We start from the raw sequence: 23,877 nt of genomic DNA, 5'->3' as shown, positions 1-23,877 counted from the left end.
TATAAGTGCGATAAATCAAAACAATGGGTCAAAATTGACGGTATTTTTTTAATAAAATCAAAAGTTAATAGTCGGCGGGTGGATGGATAATTTGAAAGTTTCGAACTTAATAGTTATAGTATTCCAGCTGACCGTGAAGCAGGACTTCTGCTCTGGAATTGGGGAACGCAATATCCCGGAACACCCGTGGACTGCATTTACGGAAGCCATAATGTGGAGCAGACACCCGAGTGATTCACCAAAATACCCGGCAGATGCGCGATCGTCAAGATAGAGACACTAGGTATAGCTTCTATAGGTAGTAGCCATTTAACTTTTCGAATATTGTGTTTTATACGCCCGGCTTTGGAAATCTACCACTTATCTGATACTCTTCCTTTTTTTATTTTTTCAGTCACGCGAATTTTAGTCTATCATTTTTAATAGGAAGATTTCTTTAGAATATGGATCAATAGTTTAAATTTACATAAAATTTCGCTATAATATATATTGATTCGTTAGATTGTGCCGAAAAATAGCATTAGCTTAAAAATTCGTATATTTTGCTTTAAAGAAAAATTTATGGTCAAGTGAGGCAAAATGTTCCAAAGTTGGTGTGGAAAATTTTATTATTTTTATGAAAATCGAAATTTAGGGAGATTTTTCCAAATAATTTTAAAACAATAATTTATCTAATTAATAATTAACTAAATTTGTATATTTATTTCAACAGTTTTAAAAATCAGCAAAAATTTTAAAAATAAATATTTTTTAGTGCATTATTCTTAAATTAAATCTAAACGACTTTACTCGTTAGCATGCTTCATTTACAAACTTTTGAAATCAGGTGAACTAAAGTTCCTCAGAACTCTTTTCTTTGAAGAATCCTTAGAAATCAGAAGATCGAAAAGAATTGCTGCTAAACATAACATGTCTTTTAAAATGCCTAACTTCTCAACTACTACCTTTGAGCACTCCTTTGTAGCTTCTGTGATCCAAATCTGGAGAGAATTACCAATTGAAGTCACAAATTCACTTAGCCTAAACACATTCAAGACTAGTGCTTTTGAATTCTTAATGACGCGTGAATAAGACAATGAATCTTAATTCTAAACTATTGATATTCATTTACTCAATTTTGTTACATGAGTTTATCATCTTTATATGTTTGCATCACTGATATTAATTTTTATATTCAAATTTATACTTTTCTTGTATTTATCATAATTACATTCCAAATTAAAAAAAAAGATTTTTTTTAATATCTAAAATTTAAAATTTTCGTCATTTATACGTTTACTTTATTATACTATTTTTCTTGTATACTTTTGCCATTTGGCTATACTGCATTGGCATTGAAATTAAATAATAAAAATAAAATAACTGATCTAACAAAATTGCAAAAAATTGAGAAATCTATTTTCCATATCGAGTGCAGCCGAATCATACTCCTCTTTTTCCTTTCTACTATAAATAAATCCAAAAAAACTCCACAACAAATAAATATCCAGAATTTCTATCTATAAAAAAAAATAATTTCTTACTGGAAAAAAGCTGGAGCTTTGAGAGCAGACAAACAGCCCCGGGCGATAAGATCATGACAGAACGTGACAACCGACACTCGGATGGCGTTCGAAGAAGTCAGCAGGATACGAAGAGAACATCATGAAAAAAAAATGTATGTACATATAGACAGACGAGAAGCACCGGCGTATAACTTACCCTATTGGAAGTACACCCACGCACAATAACCACCCTAATGGGTACACGCATCCGTTGATTAGAAGTTGGAAGTCAGGAGCGGGTGGGCTGGGTTACGCTCAATGTTCAATGTTCGCAAAGCTTCATGGATCCATATCATATCCAAGCAAAAACGAGAACCAGAGCTTCTACTCGACAGCTATGAAAGAACAGGAGAATAAAACGCAGAGACAAACTTTTACGTCAATGTTATTATTATCTGCGAGGGAGGAAAGAATGGAGCTCTCGACAATGGAGCAAGTCCCTGCTGTACTCTGCTTTTTCAATTGTTCCATCCATTGACTTCTTTCTTTTTCTCTACACGTCGACTAAAATCAAGAATTTTTTAAAATATTTTTCAACGCTAAAATTTTTTACTCTATTACTTGTTTTGGTGGTTAATATTGATGATAATGATAAATGTTACGCGTGCGTGACTGATTTATTTAACTGATAACGCTCTGAGTGCATTAACATGCTGGGTACTAGATAAATCGGCCTGTGCCATAATGCTTGTACTCGAAAGTACTCAGGTGTAATTATTATAATGCTTGTAATTTATGATTTATTGCTTCATCCACTTACCAATTGATAAAAATCCATTAGTCTTGTCATGCTTCTTTGGTCATCATTAATATCCATTATTTATTTACTTTTCCGGTGTTTATTATGGTTTACTTTTCCGGTGTTTATGTTTTCAATAGAATCCCGTGAAATTTGTCAATTTTTTTTTTTATAGTAAATTATTGTTAAAATGGAAATTAATAGGAAAGTTTTGATATCCAAGAAGCCACATTGATTAACTTTAATAACGCTCAGTACTTTGTAGAGCTTGATTATGCAAACTTTATGGTCATAAACGAGCCATTTCAACCCTTCAAGTTAAAACTATTTTCTCTTCAAAAACACCCATTTAATTAATTTCTTCTAAATTACTTTTGTTTTGTTATAAAAAATTTTAAAATACGGTCTATGAATTCATTATAAAACTTTGAGCATAAAATTTTTGAACTGGCGCCCAAAATGATTACTAACCAAACCTAAAGAGTCTGAACAATTTATTCAACTTTTTGGTAAAAATCTATCAATTTTTGGCTTCTACTCAACAATATTGATCGAAATTTTAATTCTTTTTTCATTTACAATTCTACATTATATAAAAGTGTAAAATCTCCAATATTTTAAATAAAAATTTTAACTTCATTTTTAATTCGAAAACACCCATTTAATCCATATCTACTAAATTGCTTTTTTTTTATAGACAATTTTAAAATAATTAAACAAGTAATCACTACGGTTTGTTCTTTTGCAATGCAAAAAATTTTAAAAAAAGCTACATAAAAATTTAGTCTCTAAATTCATTACCAATCATTGGGAAAAATTTTAGAACGCGCCCAAAATGAACACTGACGCAGCTTGATCAGGTTATTGAATTATTTGACAGTTAAATATTGTATCTATAAACTTTTATATAGAAAAATTATTTTGACATTTCTAAAAAATCTTCTGACCAACTTTCAACAATGAACCATTCAATCTGATAATTTGTTATTAATTTTCGGTCTTCTTTTGTATGTTGCAAATCTATTCTAATACATTTTGTATCTAAAAACTCGAGTAATGTCAGTCGCGTGGCGACTCGTGTGCACCAAATGTCCTTTGGATTAATTCTACTCATATTACTCGCTTTTAATATCCTTTTTATTTTATTTTTTCCACATTAATATTAATACACATACTCTAAATTAAAAATGTACCTAGTCTGGGCTGTATTTATATTCCTGTAAATAAACTCCGCGAATAAAGAGAACATGGATGATTAAACCTGGTCTAAAAATTGTATGACATGACGGGATGTGAGAATAATGGCCAAACAAGCTATAAATATATATCTATACTATATATTTTCGTTGTAGTTTAGTTTGGTTTGTATATATAAAAGGAGTGCCGAGTCTATTGTAAACTGTCACCTATTTTTCAGACAATAAAAGTCACCTTTCCAACACCCAGACTCATTGACCGTGATCGGATGGTTTATTTAAGTTTTAGATTCTGAATTTAGAATTTAGATCGATCATCGCTCGCTTTTGTGCTATTTTTTTTTTCTATCTCGATGAGTTCTTACTTGTATTCATTATTTACAATCTCTAAGATCGATGTACTTTAGTTTTATAAATATATTTTTGATAAAAGTATTTACACTAGCTAAGTCATTAACAGCTTTGTTTATTCTAAATTAATGAGAACTACTTGAATTGGAATAGTGATTAGCGAGAATTATTATCAATTATCGACAGCTTACTACCTGATTTATATATTTTATTATGAGTGGAAATTTTTACGAAGAGTTGATTGATATTTTAAGAAACTAAAAAATTATTTTTTAACAAAAATGTATTTTAAATTAAAAAAAAAAAATATTTTTTAAACTGCATACAAAATTTAAATATTATATAGTTTTCAGAAAAAATTTTTATCTATTTTTAATATAGTTAAAATATGTAAAATAAATACCAAAATCGACCAAAAAGTGTGTTTTTTTTTTATATTTTAGCATATATTTTTTATGTAAATTGTTTTTTACTTTGATGCCAGCAGAAAAATTCTTGAGTTGAGAAAATTTTCTTGATTTTAGTAAATTTTACTTCATTCATGATCTTTCTCTTGAATCAAATTAATTTTTTTTTTTCAGCTTAGAATATATATAGTATCTAATACGGTTTTTAGTGTGACCTATACATGTAGGAAAAATATATATGATAAAGGAACGAATAATATGTATGTGAGGAAGATAGTTAGATAGTAATTATTTTAATGGACTTGTGAACACTCATGGAAAGTTATCGATTTAGCGACACACAAACCATTTGTCTGCGTGAATTGTTAATACGTTTGAATATTTTACATTGTTTTTTGTTTAATTAATGGATTAAGAATTTTTAAACACAGATCAAAAAAATCTTGACTATGTTAAAAAATATTTAACAGAATAATTTGTTTCTGATTGAAAGTACCGGACGACTCCTTTGAAATCAAATATACAACAATTCGTAGTAAGATTGTATCTATGTATGTATGTATGTATGTATGTATGTATGTATTTATGTATTTATGTATGTATGTATGTATGTATGTATGTATGTATGTATGTATGTATGTATGTATGTATGTATGTATGTATGTATTTATGTATGTATGTATGTATGTATGTTAGTAAGAATATATGTATGCATGTAAGTATGTATGAGGAGATAATAAACTGTTGTAACATTATTCTGTGTCTACTTTGTAAAATCTAACATAAAACAGAAACACGCCCTCGAAGAAATAAAAGCAAGCCCATAAGTTTATAGCGGTGAAGTAGATGTGGAGGTGCATCAGGCCAGCGGAATGAACAATCCACTCATCAGTGACCACGTGTCGGGCACGTGTCTAAGCGTGCCAGGACAACTGGTGCTTCAACGTGTCCTAGAATATGTATACGCGAGTTTACTCGCCATGTGCTTTCAAAATATAGTCATAAAGATTAGAAAGGACATTTATGTGGCCTGACATTACATACATCAATAGTTCTTTTCAATAACACTTTTTATATTATTATTATTATTAACTTTAAATTTTTAATCGAAGAATAATAATAATTTTGACTTATACCTTTAGAATCTATTAAAAATTATTATTATCTACATTATTAAGAGAATAAGAAAAATTTTGCTTCCAGGATAATCATATGATAAAATCGTTTTTTTTTTTTTAAGTGAAATTTAGTGTCATTGCAAAGTTCTTGATTTGAATTTGTGTCTTTTCAAGATTTTATTTCATTCTCACCGATAGTCAATTTATTATGATAAGGATTTAGGCTGCATTCGAAAATGCTTTATCTCTAGATACATAATTAAGAAATTACCTTTTATCTTGTGAAATATTGACATTTTTAAAAATTTAAGCTCATCCCGATGTTAGACTCATCAAGACCTTTCATTTGAGTACCCACATTAATTTTTCATATATTTTATATATTTATATATATGAATATATGAAAAATATATCAAAATGCATATGGGTACTCAAATGAAAGCTCTTAATAAGTGTATCATCGAGATGAGCTTATATCTTTAAAAACGTCAATAGTTAAGAAAGGACAGGGCATTTTAACAAAAGTCATTATTTAATAAAGCAAAATTTTATTTATTTACACAAGTAAACACATAGTGACTGCAAGATTGCTGGTTATTATTATTATTATTATTATTATTATTATTATTATTATTATTATTATTTCGATACTATTTAAAAGAAAAAAAAATAATAATAATAATGATGATGATAACAATAATAATTCTTGACTAAATAAAAATAGAATTTTGAACCATGTAAAATGATCTTCAAAAAAATTTCAATCCTCTTCCAAAAATCTATTTAAAAAAAAATTTTCTTCAATTAAAATTGCCATTAAATTTTTCAATAAAAATTCCAAGTAACCTTCTACATTTTCCATCACAAAAAAAACAATAAATAAAAATTTTTATATGTTATATTATCGGTATGAGCTTATATCTTTAAAAACGTCAATACTTAAAAAAGTACAGTGCAATTTAACAAAAATCATTATTTAATAAAGCAAAATTTTAATTCTTTTTAGTTCACAAGTCACAGCAGTCACATAGTGACTGCAAGTTGCTAATTATTATTATTTTTGACTTAAATTTTTAATAAAAGAATTTTAATAATAATAATTTATTGTAAAATTAATATTATTATTATTAATTAAAATTTTAATCTAAATTTAGATTTAAAAAATGAATTTTTTATAATAAAAAATGATTAAGCCCGCATATTTAAGTCCTAAGAGGTTAAAAGCAACATCAATGGGTTTTTATACAACAATCGCGTTGAGAGATGACCAACTGTAGCAAGTAGCAAGTAACAAGTAGCGAAGGTTCGGATAGAGATCGAGCTCAAAGGTGAGTGGATTTTAGTGACATATGGGTATAGTATGACGTGAAGATCGACAAAGTCATAGGGAGGTTTATCCTTCTATACCAGCTTTAGTAGCTCTCTTTTCTCTTTTTGATGATACAAAATAGTCCGACACACTCGAGTCGAGTATAAAGAGTGTTTTAATACGCACTTCAAAGACTCATCCGGCATCTATCCGGGCGACTCGAGTGATTTAGCTCAAAAGCCTACCCGTCAACAATCTCTTCATTTTTTTTGTTAAAAAAATTTGATTTTTTTTAAAGATTAAGCAGAATTATAAAATAAAAATAAACTCACGTTCTTTTTTGATTGGTATATGACATTGTCTATCATCTTCAAAGTCTAAAACATAAATAATAAAAATAAAAATAAAAAAAAAATAATCTTTGATGATATTATTATGATTAAAAATAATATTTATCATGATAATTGTATAAACGAGTGGAAAAAATAAAAACATGAGCCGCATGTAAGACTCACAAAACAATAGCAAGAGTAAACGCAGTTTAGTTCCCATCAAGAGGTACTTAATCCGACGGGAACCCAGTGGTTTTAGTAACAATGCATCCCGGGTTGCAGCAAACACCTCGAGTCTTCGGTCTGCTGCTACATAATGGGATATTTCCTGCTACACAACACATATTACACATATATATACTCATTACGTTGTGTATATGATTATGTTACGCAAACAGTATCCGTCGAGTAGTCACGTGCCGTCAAAGTGAGTACCGGCCCGATATTGAACCACCAAACACGCCCCCTATAACCATATATGTTATATGTATCAAACATCCCCTTGAACCTCGCGAAAACAAACCCCGCGGTAACTTCCAGCCCCCAGGCCGGTTCCCACGTAAGTTCCAGCGATAGTTATGTTACTCTTTGACAAAATGCAACACTACTTACATATTGGATTACCACAAGGTTTATGATGTCATTCCTAAGCCTTTCATCTCCGTAATAGTATTTTAATGATTGTTTTTTTCTTTTGCTCCGATTAATTCAATTGATAGGTTTGTAAATTATTTACATTTTGTTTAATTTACACGATGGAAAATTATTGAGTTACGTTGCAGTGAACAATTAATTTTTAAAATATTAATTAAAAATCATTTCAGTGAAAAATTTACAGTTTGGATAAAAATTAATTTGATTGATCATTTTCATAAATTATTTAATAATTGGAAAATTATTTAGTCATTTTTGTAGTAGCCCTTACGGTTTTGGAAATGCCGTAAAGATTCGATATTTATACGATATAAATGCTGTATTTTTACCGTAATACTTCAGTTATTTTAGCCAGTTTTTTTGTCGAATTATTATGAAAAAATTACGAAATAAATTCAGAATATTTACGACAATACAATAGAAAAATTACGGTATATTAACAGCATTTAAACCGTAAATGTACCGCATATTTACTATATATCTGCGGCAGTATTGCAGCAAAAAACCAGAATAGAAGATCCCTACTTTCTATTACCGGCAAAATACCAAAAATATGCTGCTTTACTACTTTTTTTCAATAGCTTAAAATTTTTTTTTATAATATTATAAATTATCATGAATAATTTTTAAGAGGTTGATAAATTAATTTCTCTATTGTTAATATTATTATCATTTTTTTTGTCCAGACCGGGATTCGAACCCGGATTATTTAGATATGCGCCGAAGACTCTACCAGTTGAGCTATCAGAGACACTACACAGTAAAAAATTTTCCGTCATTGCGTCAAAAAAGTCTTGTGTTAAAAATTTTTGTGTCAAATATTTGACATATCTTTGTGTCATTTTAACATAACCAACTTGTGTCATTTATTTTTAACACAAAAAAGTGTTATTCCTCATAGAAGTAACATTTTAAATATGTTATTCCGAAATCAACACAAAGTTGTGTTGATTTTACACAACTTTGTGTTAAAAACTGCCGCCAACGTATTTACGCGGAAAATGCGACGCCATGTTAGTTGTCGCCTTATTGCATACAATACCGGTAATATTTTGTCGTGCTGTTAGTTTATTTTTATTTAGTTTAATTGTTTTTCATTTATAATAAGTGCAATTTCAATTAAATATAAATTGCTGTGGATGAAAAAACGTAGTGCAAATAATAAATGTAAGTGACATTTTGTTTCTGTTTGAAATATTTTTAATAAAAATCAGTAACCTAAAAAAATTGATTACTTTGTTGAAGATACACTACCAGTTTTTAATATAAGTAAATATTTTAAAATAATTTATAGTGATTTTTTATAAAATTCGTTTTTTTTAGATGAATTTTATAATGCCAAATGATAACACGTCAACTAATTATAATGTATCAGGAAGTGTTATGCTAATATTTGATTTTTGTCACCAAAAGATGTGGGTAAAATTGGAGAAGCCGATTACACACGAACAGCTAGTATCTAAAGGTTTTTTTCTTATTAAGAATATTTCAGTTTTTTATAAGTGTTTCATTTTTTTGATAATATAAATATCTAGATAATATATGATAATATAAATATGTTATTTTTGTAGCTAAAGAAGTCTTTCCGTCCTTGAAAAAATTCTGCTTTTTACTTTTCTGATGTAAATGATGCCAGGCTTGATTTTATTTTAGTGGATTATATATTATCAAGTCCACCAGGTGTGACATTAAAAATCCAAACTGCGGATGATGTAATATGTAAGTTTTTTATAAGATAAAAATCTATAAATTTATTTATTTTGGTCAACAAACTAAATTACTTAACTATATAATAATAAACAAATATTTTTTAAATCCATAGGTGACCTTACTCAATGTAAGCCATCTCTTTTGGGTAGCTTCCACGCTGATAACTCTTCTGAAATAAGTTTTGATTCGGATTATAACCTGAGTATTATCGACAATGGTGGAAACGATAATGATTCGTTAGGCAGTCCTCCTACAAAGAAGCAGAAATTTGAAGATTCTACACCATTAAAAAAATTTGATAAAGAGGTATATTGGTTTATCGATTTTTAAAAATCTTTTATGTTTCAATGAAAAATTGTCTAAGTAATTATTCTCTTGTTATTCGTTTTGAATTCTAATTATATAATTTGTTAATATTTCAGACACTCAGAAGACTGATTTTAGCCACACCAAATGGCAGTGATCTTATAATAGAGTATGATCAGCATCAATTTTTAGCTACTAGCAATCGTAAAAAACTTGTAAGGCTGATTGTTAACTACCTTGTTGATTATAAGAATAAGATCAAAAGGACACTGTCGTCTAAAGATAAAGAAGAATGTGCAGCTGCAGTGATTGAGTTGTTTCCAAATCTTCGGAATCCACACGGAAAATTCGGATTTGTAAGTAGATCAGTGCTAATTATAACAACTCTGATTTAATATTGGAATCTTTTTATTTCATAATAATTCTATTGATAGGAACAGTTTTACGATCCCACATCAGGTACGGGTTACATAGCAACCGGACTGTCAAACAGCGGTAGGAAACCACGGGGCTCTAAGTGTGCTAAGACTGTACAAGGCAATTTATCTGTTGCTGTTCCCGATGGAACTACTGAAACGGTCGAAGAAACAGTCAATATACAGGAAGCGATCAAGTTTATGCAAAGTGCCGTTCCCAGTCAGAGAGAAGACATTATTTTGAGGATTCGTCAAACATATGATGTTAGACGATTTTTGTATATGAATGAAAACTTTTTTAAAGTATTTCCTAGGTTTTTGGATGTTCCTGAATTGGTAAGTAAATACGTATGTTTTCTCTGTTAGTGTAGTTTCAAATTATTACAATGACATTTTCTTTGTGTTAACAGATTGATGTTGAATTCAAGCTCCTTTTTAAAGAAATTACTTCTGATATTTTTATCCAAACGTACCCTAAGTATATATATGCTGCTTTAAATGTATACGATGTTGAAAAACGAGATAAAACAATATTAGGTATTTGTAACATGCTGATACAGTACTAATTCTATATTAATGCTGATTATAAATTATTTTGATTAACAATTATAAGTATAATTTTATTTTATATATTAATAATGCAACATATTTAATAGATTGGGACCAGGAGACAAATTCACTAATTTGTTTAACTCAGCTTGTGCCACCTACTGCAAAAGGTAAAAATAATCCTAATCGAGCAAAAACTAAGTCAATTATTGACAAATTATTAATTTTCAGACCAGTAAGTATTTATAACTGATTAAAATTTTACACACTTCATAAAAGTTGAATTTAATTACATTTTAATATTTTCTTTTTAAGGTCGGAACGCCACTACAAGTGAAAAGTAGTGCTAATTCTACTCAACCAAAATTGCTTGCAGTGGGACCCAATAAAAATACCATTAGTCAATACCATATAAGTATAGACAACAATTGTATTTCACTTAAGGTAAAAGACATCGTCGAAGCAATTGATTTACTGTTTAAGGCACATTATGTTTTCAACGTCAAGTTTGACCCTGATTTGAAAAACTTTTGGGTTTTTATTCAGCATAATTTTTTTGGTATACCTAGTACATGTACCAATCAGATGATTGAGTTTTACAGCAATTTAGAGGCAGCTAAATCCAAAATTGAGAATTCTCTTTCAAATGAAACTTCAATTGAAGATTTGAATTGAAGCTTCTATTTTTATTTAGATAACTTATGTTAAAACTTAAATCAAAAAAGTTTATGACAATGTTGATTCGTGGATAATACAAAGTAAAGTAATTTTCTACTTTAAACAAGTGTTGAAGAGTGATCTAATAGTTTAATCTATAATATTTTTAATTAATATAATTTTAGTCACATTGAAATTACGTTCGTAATGTTAAATATTCGTTTATACCAAATATTTGTATGATTAAGTAATTATTTAATTACAAATTATTTTATTCAATTATTAGATATCGCTTTTTTATTTTTAATTCACGTTTTTAAAAAATGTATTTAAAGTGCAATTTATGTTCCTTGCAAATGGATAGCATTGATCTTTTATGTAAACATTTACAAATGGACCATTTATTAATTCAAGGACCAAAATTGGTGCTTACTTGTTGTGCTAATTGTTCCAATACTTATGTAACTTATAATAATTTTAGAAAACACCTTGAAGTGTGCATGAAAAATAATACAGCTTCTCTATCCGTTGACAATGATACACAAGCAAAATCGTCTTGTTATCATGATGTTGATAGCTTTGATACTAATTTGAACAATAACGAAATGGAAAATCACATAGACAAGTACATACAAAATTTGTACGTCTTTGGTTTACCCGATTCTACTATCGATAAAATAATAAAAATGAATACAGATTTGATGTATCCTTTGCTTGATAATCTAATAAGATGCAATGATCTTAATGAAAGAGTTAATTTTGTAAATCAATTTAAGTTACCATTGAATAATAAATTAACTAAACATATGCGAAATAAAACTTTCCAAAAAACTATGATACAACCTATCAAAAAAGCTCACGGCATCCGTATCGATAAGAAGTATGATAAGGTATTACAATGTTATAAACAAACTTCTGTAACTAGTTCTTTCACTTATGTACCATTATTAGAAACCCTTACGTTTCTGTTAAACTTCGAATCTATTAGCAATTATTTTGTTAATCCTCGCGAACCGAATAGCGAAGTATATACACATTTTATTGACGGAGAAGTTTATGAAAAAAGTCAATTTTTTAAAGAAAATAAGTGTGTGATTCAATTACAATTGTATTTTGATGAATTCGAAGTCTGTAATCCATTAGGAACCAAAACCGGTATTCATAAGATCGGTGGATTTTATTTTACCATTTTAAATTTGCCATCTCATTTGAATTCTAATTTAAATCATATACATTTATTAGCTTTGTGTTATAATTACGACATCAAACAGTTTGGCATTGATCCCGTATTAAAAGTAATTGTTGAAGATATAAAAATTTTAGAATCAAAAGGAATTTTTATAAAATCTCTAAATTCGATTGTTAAAGGTACGTTAGTTTCTTTATCTTGCGATAATTTAGGATGCGCTACATTACTTGGTATGAATGAATCTTTTTCTTCGAATTATTATTGCAGAATTTGTACTATTTTAAAAAGCGATGCTCAAAAGACGTGCGAAGCTAGTGATAAGATTTTACGTACTTCTGAAAGTTTTGAATATTTATCGAAAAGATTAAACTACGCTAACAATGAAACTTTAAATTTTTTTGGAATAAAAAAATTTACTCCTCTATGTGATCTTAAATACTTCAAAATTTGCGAAAATTACAGTATAGATGTTATGCACGATTTCTTGGAGGGTATTTGTCAACGAGATATGAAGTTGTTCTTTACTTTTCTTATTGAAAAGCGTTTAATCACTCATGACGAATTAAATGAACAAATCCAAGCTTTCGATTATGGTTTACATAACAGACCCAATATTCCTAGTGGTGTCAAACTTAGCAAAACTTCAAATAGTATTGGTCAACATGCTGCACAGACCCTTTGCCTGATTACTGTTTTACCTTTAATTCTAAAAAATACAGTTTCAAAAATTGCGGATAGTGATTATGTAAAATGGAATATGATACTTTTACTTATGAAAATGCTCAAAATTGTCCTAGCACCAAAAATTACCACTCAAATGTTACACGATCTAGAACATAGCACGACAATGCATCACAATATTTTGATAAATAATTACTCGGCACTTTTAACTCCAAAAGATCATATTGTGATGCACTATCCAATGATCATCAAAAAAATGGGTCCACCTAAAATTCAATGGACCATGCGATATGAAAGTAAAAACGGTTTTCTGAAAAGTTATGCTGATAAACTAAAAAACTTTATTGACATTGGATTTACATTAGCGAACCGTCATCAGAAATCAATGGTATCTTTTTGGAACAGTGATAATGATTTATTAGAATGTAAGTCGTATCTTTTAGATACTCAAGATAAAAGTATTAGTGAGCTCGAAAATAAGCAAATTATTTTAGATTATTTTTCATTATCTGAAAAAAAAATTATTACTGTTGGGAAACGTATGAAATTCAAGGGTTCAGAACTTATAAAGAATAAATATATCTGTACAGGTTTTTCAAATAATTTACCAGCTTTTGGTAAGACTTTACTTTTTCTTTCAATCCATGACCAATTATTTTCAATTTGTGAATCATGGAAAACAATGGAAATATCGGCATCATGTTTGGGATATGTAGTAATTAAAAGTTCAAATATTTTTGTTATAAAATTATCGGATTTGCCTTTTATCAAAAGCTGGGAAATATATGAAACCTATGACAAGCAATTAGTCATTCCAACAGAACATTTTATAATTTAATTATTGCTATTTATAATAAAATGATTAAAAAATTACTGTTACTTTCATGTGTACTTCAACGAATTATTACCTAATTCCTCTTTTTGTAACGAAATAGCACATATTTGACAGTTGAGGTTATGTCTTTTATCATTTTTACTGGGAAATCAATTGACATTTTTTTGTGTAAACGTTTAACATTTGAATATGTCAAAATTCTTGCATCGTATTATTCCATATTTTAACATAAATTTGTGTAACTTGTAACATAAAACTATGTCATTTTTTTAACATAAAACGTTTGTGTTGAAATGACATAAAAATTTGTGTCAAATTGTTCTTTTACACAAAATTTGTGTTGAAAATTACACAAAATTTTTTACTGTGTATCTGTATCTATTTACTCAGTCACCTAATAAGACTTACCGAGTAATAAACACAACCGTCCATCTTACGGTAGAAAGCATTATATCTTTAATTATATCAGTGTAAACGCGGCAAAATTGCAGTATATCTTTGGTATTTTTACCGTAGAAATACGATTTTATTATTGTAAAATTATAGTAATATTATAGTTAATACACAGATTTTTTACGGTAAAAGTTCTAGAGTTTTACGGTAATTTTATCGTATTATTTCTGAACTTTGCAGCAAAAATACGGTAGAAATGGTGTATAACTATAGTAAAAAAAACTGGCCAAAATGACCACAGAAATACCGTATCATTTCAGAATTATGACGGTAAATTTATGGTAAACGCATTAATACCGAAAATTTACGGTATTTCAAAAACCGCGAAGGAGAGAAAAATTAATTAAAACGTTTTTTGATATTAATGTAATTAAAAATCATTTTGGTGGAAGTAAATTAGTTTTTTTTTTAATTTAATTTAATTATCGGAATTTTTAATTCATTTTTTTTAATAATAATAATTTTACAATAGTTTAAAAATTATTATTATCATCTATTTCATTACGAGAATAAGAAAAATTTTGTGACCAGTGTATTTGTATGACAAAATGGATTTTTATAGTTAAATTTGGTATCATTAGAAAGGTCTTGACCTGGAGTGGTGCTTTTTCAAGCTTTCATATCATTCTCACCAATAGCTAATTTATAATGATAAGTATTAAGGCTACATTCGAAAATGCTCTATCTCTAGATACATAATTAAGAAATGACCTCGTATCTTGTGAACTATTGACATTTTTAAAGATATAAGCTCATTCCGATGTTACACTCATCAAGAGCTTTCATTTGAGTACCCACATGTATTTTGATATATTTTTAATATATACATATATATAATATATATAAATATATGAAAAATTGATGTCATTATTTAATAAAGCAAAATTTTATTTATTTATAGATCACAAGTCACGGCAGTCACATAGTGACTGCAAGGTTGCTAGTTATTTTTATTACCTTTAAATTTTAATCAAAGAACTTTAATGATGATAATAATAATAAATTTTCTATTAAAATAAGTAATCAAACGTCTAGATTCATTTTAAAATATCAATTTGCGAATTAAACAAAAATAATTTTAATTTTTAAATAAAATTTTTTTGCCTTTTTATAAAATCAATTGAATTTTATTTTACAAATATTTATATAAATAATAATAATAGGAAAATAAAACTTGATAAATATAGCTGAGTGCATTTTGCACAATAAATACAAACAATATGTGGGCGATTGTCTGAATGTGGACTTTCCTCGAGGTCACTCGCTCTCATAGATTGATTATTTTAAAGTCCATATTATCAACTGTCAACTTGTTTCTTGTCACCTTGAACCCCAGCTTGATCATCCTTATACTACATGTCTTTTCGTTAATCCCAATAAACAAAAGATTAACACAATAAACTTTCAGACGCTAGACATTAGAATAAGTAATACGTTAATCTGATATCACTTAAGTAAAAGCACACAATTTTTTACGGTTGAATAAAAAGATATTGTATTATATCCTGGGATACTTTTTTTTATTTTTCGGTAATTTGATAGCCATTGCACGCGGCATTGAAATACTTCCCATACTTTTTCAGTCATTTGAAACGTTTAGACACTTAAAATATGTCAATCATTTTTTTTTGAGTCAGAAAGATAATAAAAGATTCAATTTTTTTTAACAAACTTTAAAACTTCATTTAAATTTTATTTTAGATAAAATTAAATATCATTCAATAAACATATAATTTATATTTAAAAAAATATTATAATACAATGTATATAATGATTATTATTCCAGTCGGCCATTTTCTTTTCACCCTCACGCTAACCCTACAGCGCTAAGCCAACCCCTTGAGCGTTATTTTATAAATAAAATTAAACTCATTTCAGTGCAATCAGATAAACAAATTCGAAAGATTAATTGATTTAAATAAAAAAATAAATAAAAAGTTAACAACCTTGCCCCAGTGGCCTTGCGATAAAAAATCATCTGCTTTGATTACCAAAAAATAATTGCCTAAGGTCATTAAATAGATTGAATGAAATCACTGAAATTTTAATTGACGAGTTTCGAACAACAAACTCGTATCTCGTATCACGAGATTACAATTAACAATAAGTATTAAATAAAGTATTGAGTATTGACAGACTTATTGAATAAGAATTAAGCTTAAATATAATAATATAACATTATATTAATCTTAATCATTAATTATTAATTTGTACAAAATTGTCTTAATTGGTACACGTTATTCAGTATACGAAGGTCGGTATGATAAAAATAACTTCTCGAAATTCGATTAAATATTTTTTTTTATTTTTACATTTATTAAAAAAATAATTGCACACACAGAAAATTTTTGAACTAATAAATTTTTCTTGATTTAAGAAAATTTCACTTGATTTAAGAATTTTTCGTCTTGATTCAAGACAATTACCCTCTTCAAAATTATTTTTTTAGTTCAAGAATTTTTCTCTTGGATCAAGTTAATTTTTTTTTCAGTGCAAAAAAATTTAAATAGAATTTTACTTAATTTTTTTTATAAATTGTTTATTTCTTTTGTATTCTTGAAAATTTTTTAAGTCAGTTCAGTTGATTTTGATTTTGTTTGTTTATGTTTTTAGCTAGGTTTTCGGAAATAGAATGAAAAGATGCCCGTAATATCGTGCTCGGGGCAATATCGTATTGATTGCGGACTAGCCGTGCCCCCGAGAACACATTACATGATTAAACCACCCCATGGCACCGTGGCGGGGTTGAGTGTTAGGCCGGCCTTGCAGCACTTACCTTATTAAAATATCCGACGAGTCGACGTAAGGGCCTTTTAACAAAAAGAGCTTAGCTTCTTTATAGGTAAAACAGTCCTTATCTCTCCGGGTCTTTATTTATCAACAAAAAGCCAAACAAACCGCGTGTCAACTCGCCCTTCGGATTACAATAAAACCCCTGTGGCTTTTTTTATTAATTATTTATTTATTAAATTCAAATGAACAAAACTTTGACCATTTCGTTTTTTTAATAATTAAGTTGTGAAATAAAATAAAAAGTTAATTTTATAATTTTTTTGCATTAATTCTTAGTAAAATAATTCTAAATTTTTTTTTCAAATTATTAAATTTCGACAGGATTAAAAAAATTTTTTAAATTTTCAAATAAAGAATATTCAAAAAATTATAAATTTTTTTATTAAAAAAATATTTTTAAGAGATCATTTAATTTTTTTAATTTTATTATTATTATTTATTTTCATATTTAAATTTTACTCAAAAATATTAATTGATTTAAAAATAAAATTTTAATTAATTATAATGAAATTTTTAAATCATTATTTGGGATAATAGAAAAAAATTTTAAGAAAAAAAAATCTAATTTTGAACTTAAAATAAAAATTAAAAAAAAACTGTCTTGAAATAACACAGCCAATTAGTTTCAAAGACTAAATATTTTAATGAAGAAATTTTACTAACTAATTAAATAAATTTAGCGAATAATACAAAAGAATGTAAGCATACTTGACAAAAAGCTAAATTAAAAATTTGATGGATAGTTTAAAGAAAAATAAAAGTACAAATGGAGCGTGTCTAATACACTTAAACCCGATGTCTGTGAGTGAAGCAAGAAAGTGCTTACACAAATACAAAGCGGCTGATCCTGAGTGAGATCCTGATCCTCGATCTTAAAAGTTGAACGCGAAGGCAGAGCTCTGTTTGGACTTGAGTGTGAGTTTTTTCAAAGACGCACGACCAAATTCCTCGGTAGCTCGTTTATCGAGTGGAATCGATTTTTGTCGTTAAATTATTTCTCGAATCCGACTTACCGAGACTCCGGGGACCGGGGAGGAGTATCCATCACTTCTTGCTCGGATGTCTGATATCTCGCTCAGAGATTCCATATTTCAGCTTTCTGCTGGATTTTTCTCTCGATCCATGTTTTCTGAGTGCATTCCTCAAAACTCTCCTCCTTATAAATATATAATATAAATAACATATACAATATACAATAAAGTTTCCCCGCGCACGGAAACTTGAAACTCGCCTTTTCAGTTTGCCTTTTTGCCGGGTAATTATTATTACATTACCATATACATAATGAATTTTAATTACTCTTGAACAAGGTGAATGAGTCTCCGGCTCCGTCGGAATTTATGAGGATTAGATCTATCTGCTGTCGTAATAATTGATAATTAATTACCAACGATTAATATTAAACCAAAATCAGGCGCCGGTACTCGCGTTATTCTCGTTAAATATTTATGTAAATATGGATAATTTTGATACTCAGTAATTTAACTGGGTTTTAAAGGCCTCAGGCACTTTCCAGTCTCGGCTATATAATCGCACGGTTTTACTCCTCTTCGGTGTGCATAATTAAGCAACTCCTTCGACCTTGCTCCACTCACCGAGATTGAGGGGATGAATAAGTCACATGGACAGGTGGGTAAATTACACCGCGATTTTTTAGCTTTATTATGTTTGCAACCACCATTGTTTAATTCTTTTTTTTTTTTTAACTTGTGGTTTTTATTCTATGCAATAAATTATATTTTAATTACAAATTTTGAAATTAGTTATTTTAACTTATTTAATTGTTTTTAAGTGAAATAATTTTTTTTTTTTAATTATTTATTAATTTATTTAGAGTAAGAAATTATTATTAAATTTCTTTTGAGAAAAAAAAAATAAATTTATTAACAGTTAATAAATATTTCTAATTTAATTTAAATTTATATCATAAAATATAATAATTTCTAATCCGTTATTATTACTCTTTGTTAATTATTTTATATGTTGAATTTTTCTTATAAAAAAATATTATTTGATCTTGAACATAGAAATTTTTTTATAAAAATTAAAAAAAAAGTGTCTAAATCAATTTTCTTCACTTAGTTTTTATTCGAGTAAAAATCTAATTTAAAAAAATTATTTAATAAAAATCAATAAAGCTAATTAAATATTAAAAAATTATTGTTTAATTTAATGTCATCTCCACATAAAAAATTCTTATTAAAAAAAAAAAAAATTCATGACGAAATTTAAGCAATAAATACTTAAAAATATAATTTTACGACACAATATCGGAAAAAACTTTATCTAATGAGTCTTAGATTATAAATTGATAAAAAATATTTCTTCAATACAATTTTACTTCACCACTGATAAAAAACGAGTTTCAATAAAGTGTTAAAAAAAAATAGATATTACAAAAATATAATTTGATTTTAAAATTGGCGAAAAAAAAAGTGTCGTCAGAATGTGACTGTAAAAATAGTGAGCGGGAATTTGACCCTTGGTGATAAAAACTAAAAAATAATTTACAAAATCGCGTGTAAAAAGCTGGGGTATGTCGCGCTGAGAATGCGAAACACTTAGCACATTTTCACGCACTGAAGATACGAGTTTATTTTGCCGGTACACGCTCATAAATACACGGTGTGTATGTGGTGTGCATGCTTCCAAACTCGACTAACAGAAACCGTGTACAGCACAAAGTAATCGTGCATTATGTATCACATACGAGCTGTAAAGTACGGCAATCTGTTGCACCCTTAGAAATTTTTCTTTACATACTACACGCACACACTCACACCTCTTGCTATCCTGAGTATAAACTTGCCGTAGGTTTATGCGCTTTTGCTTTATGTTCGCAAAGTTGGCAATAAATATAAATATCAGGTTCGTAAAATATTAAATTTTCATTACTCTGAAAATGTATGTTATAGACAAAAGTAAATATTTGTTTAGCCTTATTTTAATATAAATATATATAAGTGTTAATAGTCAAAGTTTGAGTTTCATCATTGGTTGATAAAAACACACAAATTCTATTTTATTTTGTGTATCTATCGTCTACTTTTTCTTATCAAGAGATAAACTCGAACAAAATCTTAGACACTACTGAAATCCATAACTCCAGTTTATTATCATTTATTATTTTTATCTTACGGTAAACAATACAACTAGCGATCAGATTGTGTCTTAATATAAACATCTTGAAATAATATTTTGTCCCTAGAATCAAAAGGGTGTGAAATAAAATAGTTCACCAAAAAAAATAGTTGATTCAAGAAAAATATTTTTTTTTTTTTTTCAAAATTTCTATTTTTTTTTTTTGAGATATTTAATTTGAATTAATTCAAATATTTTACGAATCGAAAAATTAAATTAAAATTTATCAAAAAAAAAAATTTGGACATTATTCTAAGATAAATTTTATAATCTTCCAGTCTCGCCAAATCAAACCAAATAAATATGTAAAATTTTCCTTAATTATTTCTTACCTTCAAGATGTTTGTTGCGGGCGAGTAGCGACAGCAAAACATCGGGATTAGGCGGCGCATCTGAATCAGGTTCGCGGTGGTGGCCCGCCGGCAGAGAGGGCCCGAGGGGCAGCACCACGTCGGGAGACCGAGGCATGTGGACCGCCGGCGGAAGGGCCCCGATGAACCCCGCGGGGTGGCTCGGTGGGGCCCCGATGAAACCGCTCGCAGGGTGGGGGATGTGACCCTGCGGAGCCGCATTCGCGCTTGGCTGCTGAACGGCTGCAGACATCGACAAATCGACTCCGCCGAGCAACACCGGGCGGCATCCGCCGCCTACACCACCTCCGCCACCGCCTGACACCGCCGGGAGGATTCCACCACCTCCCGGCAGTGGTGCGTACGGCAAATACAGCTCCAGTATAATTATTACTTTTAGGGTTTTAAATTCTCGACCAACACCAGGAGACTGTCATTCAATTATTTCTCTTTCACTTTTAATGTTCTTATTAAAATTGTCTTTTTTTATAATATTTTCAGTTCATGTTTAATTTTTTTTTTTAATTTATAATGTTTCTCAGATTTTTTATAATTATTATAGATATTAATTTAACAATAACTTTTATTGTTCCTTCAATTCATAATAAATTTCATTAAATAATTATTTTTAAATTCCTTATTATCAATTCTTTTTAATAAATATTTTAAAATTATTATAATTGATATTAAGATTTACAAAAAATTTTTGTTTACACCAGTTGTCTTCTTTTTAAATAATTACTTCTTTAAAATAATTTTAATTAAATTACTAATTAAAATAAAATTTAACCTTTGAAAATATTTTTAATTTTTTTATGGTCAATTTTAAAAATTTTCTATTGAAAATTTAAATGACCAACATTAAAAGTCACAATAATCCAACCAAAATAATTTTTTCATTTAAAAAAACTCCACTTTAAGTCAATAACTCAAAAAATTTCCACTGTACACAACACAGTAAACACAGTTAATGAAGGTTTCCAATTCACATTAATTTTCACACACAAATAAAATTTCCAAGCGGCAATAGAACAATACGCGCCGTGTCAACTGACAATTCTATCCCGGATTTTTGTAAATAGCCGAGAATCCATAATCCATATAAAGTAAAAACAGAGCTCTAATTAAAACTATTCGAAAAAAAAGTAACCGATTAAATAACAATAAATCGCCCGGAGGGCAGTCGCGTCCGAGCGGGCCCAGAGCCAGCCACGCACTCGATAACTAAACTACAGCCGTCGGTTATGCGTTACGTTTCTCCTTATCAGGCTGTTCGCGACTCCCAGTTTATCTCGACCATAACCTTGGTCTACCACTTAAATAATAACGATCAACAAAATAACAACTGAAAAATAAATAATTAAAGATAAAAATTTCCAAATAAAAAATGCACACCACAAAGCACAAATTGTTCTTTTGGTCGGACTGGTTGATGGCTGATCAACACAAGTCGACTCTCGGGAAATGAATCGGCAATAGTAATCGGGAATAAAAGTCCCAAGTTGGTTCCTCGTAGACCGGAGCCCAGTGTTGCGTTTGATCCATCCGCGGGTGATCATATACTATCATACATTATTATAGTATAGTAGTAGTAGTCGCGGAGAATCGGCAGAAGCTTTTTGCACGCGTGTCAATGTAAATTTACAAACTCTCCAGCCGAATCCGATGTAAATTGTCGGAGTAGATATTCCTGATCCTGATGATGGCTAACTGGTGGAGGATATGCTCGATAGGGAGAAAGTAGACGGAGGACTACGGGCTGGATTGAAAAAACAGTTACTACTATTGTGGTATGAATTTCTTCGGTCCTTTTGCGGATCCTCTTTCGTGAAACTCGCCGGCTCTGTAAGAAATGAGAAGCCCGGATTCCGTGACTTCGAGGATGAGACACGATCAAAACCATTCGTATTGGTATCCGACGAGTATCAAACGCTTATTTATTTTACTCCTTTTGTCGATGGTTCCTCCTTTTTTTCCGGGGCTTGATTCACTAAACATTTTTACAACGCATTTGTTGTTGGTTAATTTTTATCTTATTTTTACTTTTTGCGGTAGTAAACTTAAACTTTATTTCTTCTACATTTAGTTCTTCTTTCTTCACTTCGATTATTTATTTATTTATTTATTTATTTGGTTACTCTTAATTATTTTAGGGACTTTAAATAAAGGGGTAGTTTTGGCGAGGATTCACTGATAAGATCGCACTGATAAACCGGCGCACGATAACCGACAGCACTAGGCATTAGATTGTCAGAGGTAGTATATATAGGGGCCTCTCGGAGAGAGTTCTGCGAGTGAGGGCTTGAGGGTGTGAAAGACCCGCCGGAATTACGTGAATGTTTCTCTTCTTTTGCGGGAGGAACGGAGAAGAGAGGAATTTAGTAGGGGTTAAAGCTTCCACCAACCCCAAATCATCGCTACCACCACTCGAGGAAGGGTGGGGATCTGCCACCCCCATGCACGCTTGCGCTTTTTGTCTTCGAGCTTGCCCTCGATGGAAATTTTGCTTTTGGAGAAATAGGGGAAATTTTAAGAAGAAAATGAAGGAAATATTGTTGTTGATTTGTTTTTGGTCAGTGATTGTTAATTGGGAGAGGATTTAGGGATTAATTAGTTGATATTAAGGAAGAAGTAGCAATGATAGTTGAGGCTTAAGTATGTTAAAGCGTTGCAAGGTAAACGTGCGGCGCCGTGGCTTAGTTGGTTAAAGCGCCTGTCTAGTAAACAGGAGATCGAGGGTTCGAATCCCTCCGGAGCCTCAATCGCATGGTCGATTATTTTTTTTTTCCTTGTTTTTTAAGTTTTAGTTACTCTTTATGGTTCTTTCGTTTAAACAGTTATTTATTTGAAAAATATCAGTATTTTAATTTTGTGCATTTTTTAAATCCACTTATGAGGTAGAAACAGAAAAAATTGTCACAATATTGGAAAATTAAAAAATCAAAATTTATAAATTCATTCAAAATTCATGAAAAATGATCAAATAATATTGACAAAAAAAAATACAAAGTTACTTCATTAAATGATGTATGAAGAATTTTAATTAGAAATTAAGTGAGAAAGAATTTTTAAAAATTTTTAAACTACGAAAAAGAAATTTATGAATTTTTCAGGTCACTTTTTAACCACAAGTTTAATTATTAATTT

At 29.1% G+C, this 23,877-nt stretch overlaps 1 protein-coding gene and 1 non-coding gene across 10 annotated transcripts in view; one reads left to right on the top strand and one right to left on the bottom strand.

The window, feature by feature from the left end:
• Nucleotides 1-21,255, bottom strand: part of LOC123272460 (LIM/homeobox protein Lhx3-like) — a 49,126-nt gene extending 27,871 nt beyond the window's left edge. For 5 of the 9 annotated variants that reach the window (XM_044739234.1, XM_044739237.1, XM_044739235.1 and 2 more), the window contains exons 1-2: nucleotides 20,713-21,255; nucleotides 6,997-7,041 (exon numbers count right to left, since the gene is read on the bottom strand). In XM_044739234.1, coding sequence (XP_044595169.1) covers nucleotides 6,997-7,041; nucleotides 20,713-20,983 — 316 coding nt within the window. In that variant the 5' untranslated portion in view covers nucleotides 20,984-21,255. Of the gene's footprint in view, nucleotides 1-6,996; nucleotides 7,042-7,179; nucleotides 7,232-20,712 lie in introns of those variants that run through there. The other 4 variants (XM_044739240.1, XM_044739241.1, XM_044739242.1 and 1 more) reach the window with 2 other exon arrangements.
• Nucleotides 21,256-23,415: 2,160 nt separating this feature from the next.
• On the top strand, nucleotides 23,416-23,489 carry Trnat-agu. Its single transcript has one exon. It is a non-coding gene; the product is annotated as a tRNA-Thr (tRNA).
• Nucleotides 23,490-23,877: the final 388 nt, after the last annotated feature.

The sequence above is a fragment of the Cotesia glomerata genome, linkage group LG10, assembly GCF_020080835.1.
Source record: "Cotesia glomerata isolate CgM1 linkage group LG10, MPM_Cglom_v2.3, whole genome shotgun sequence".
Classification (NCBI taxonomy): domain Eukaryota; kingdom Metazoa; phylum Arthropoda; class Insecta; order Hymenoptera; family Braconidae; genus Cotesia; species Cotesia glomerata.
This window is presented reverse-complemented; position numbering and strand designations above follow the sequence as displayed.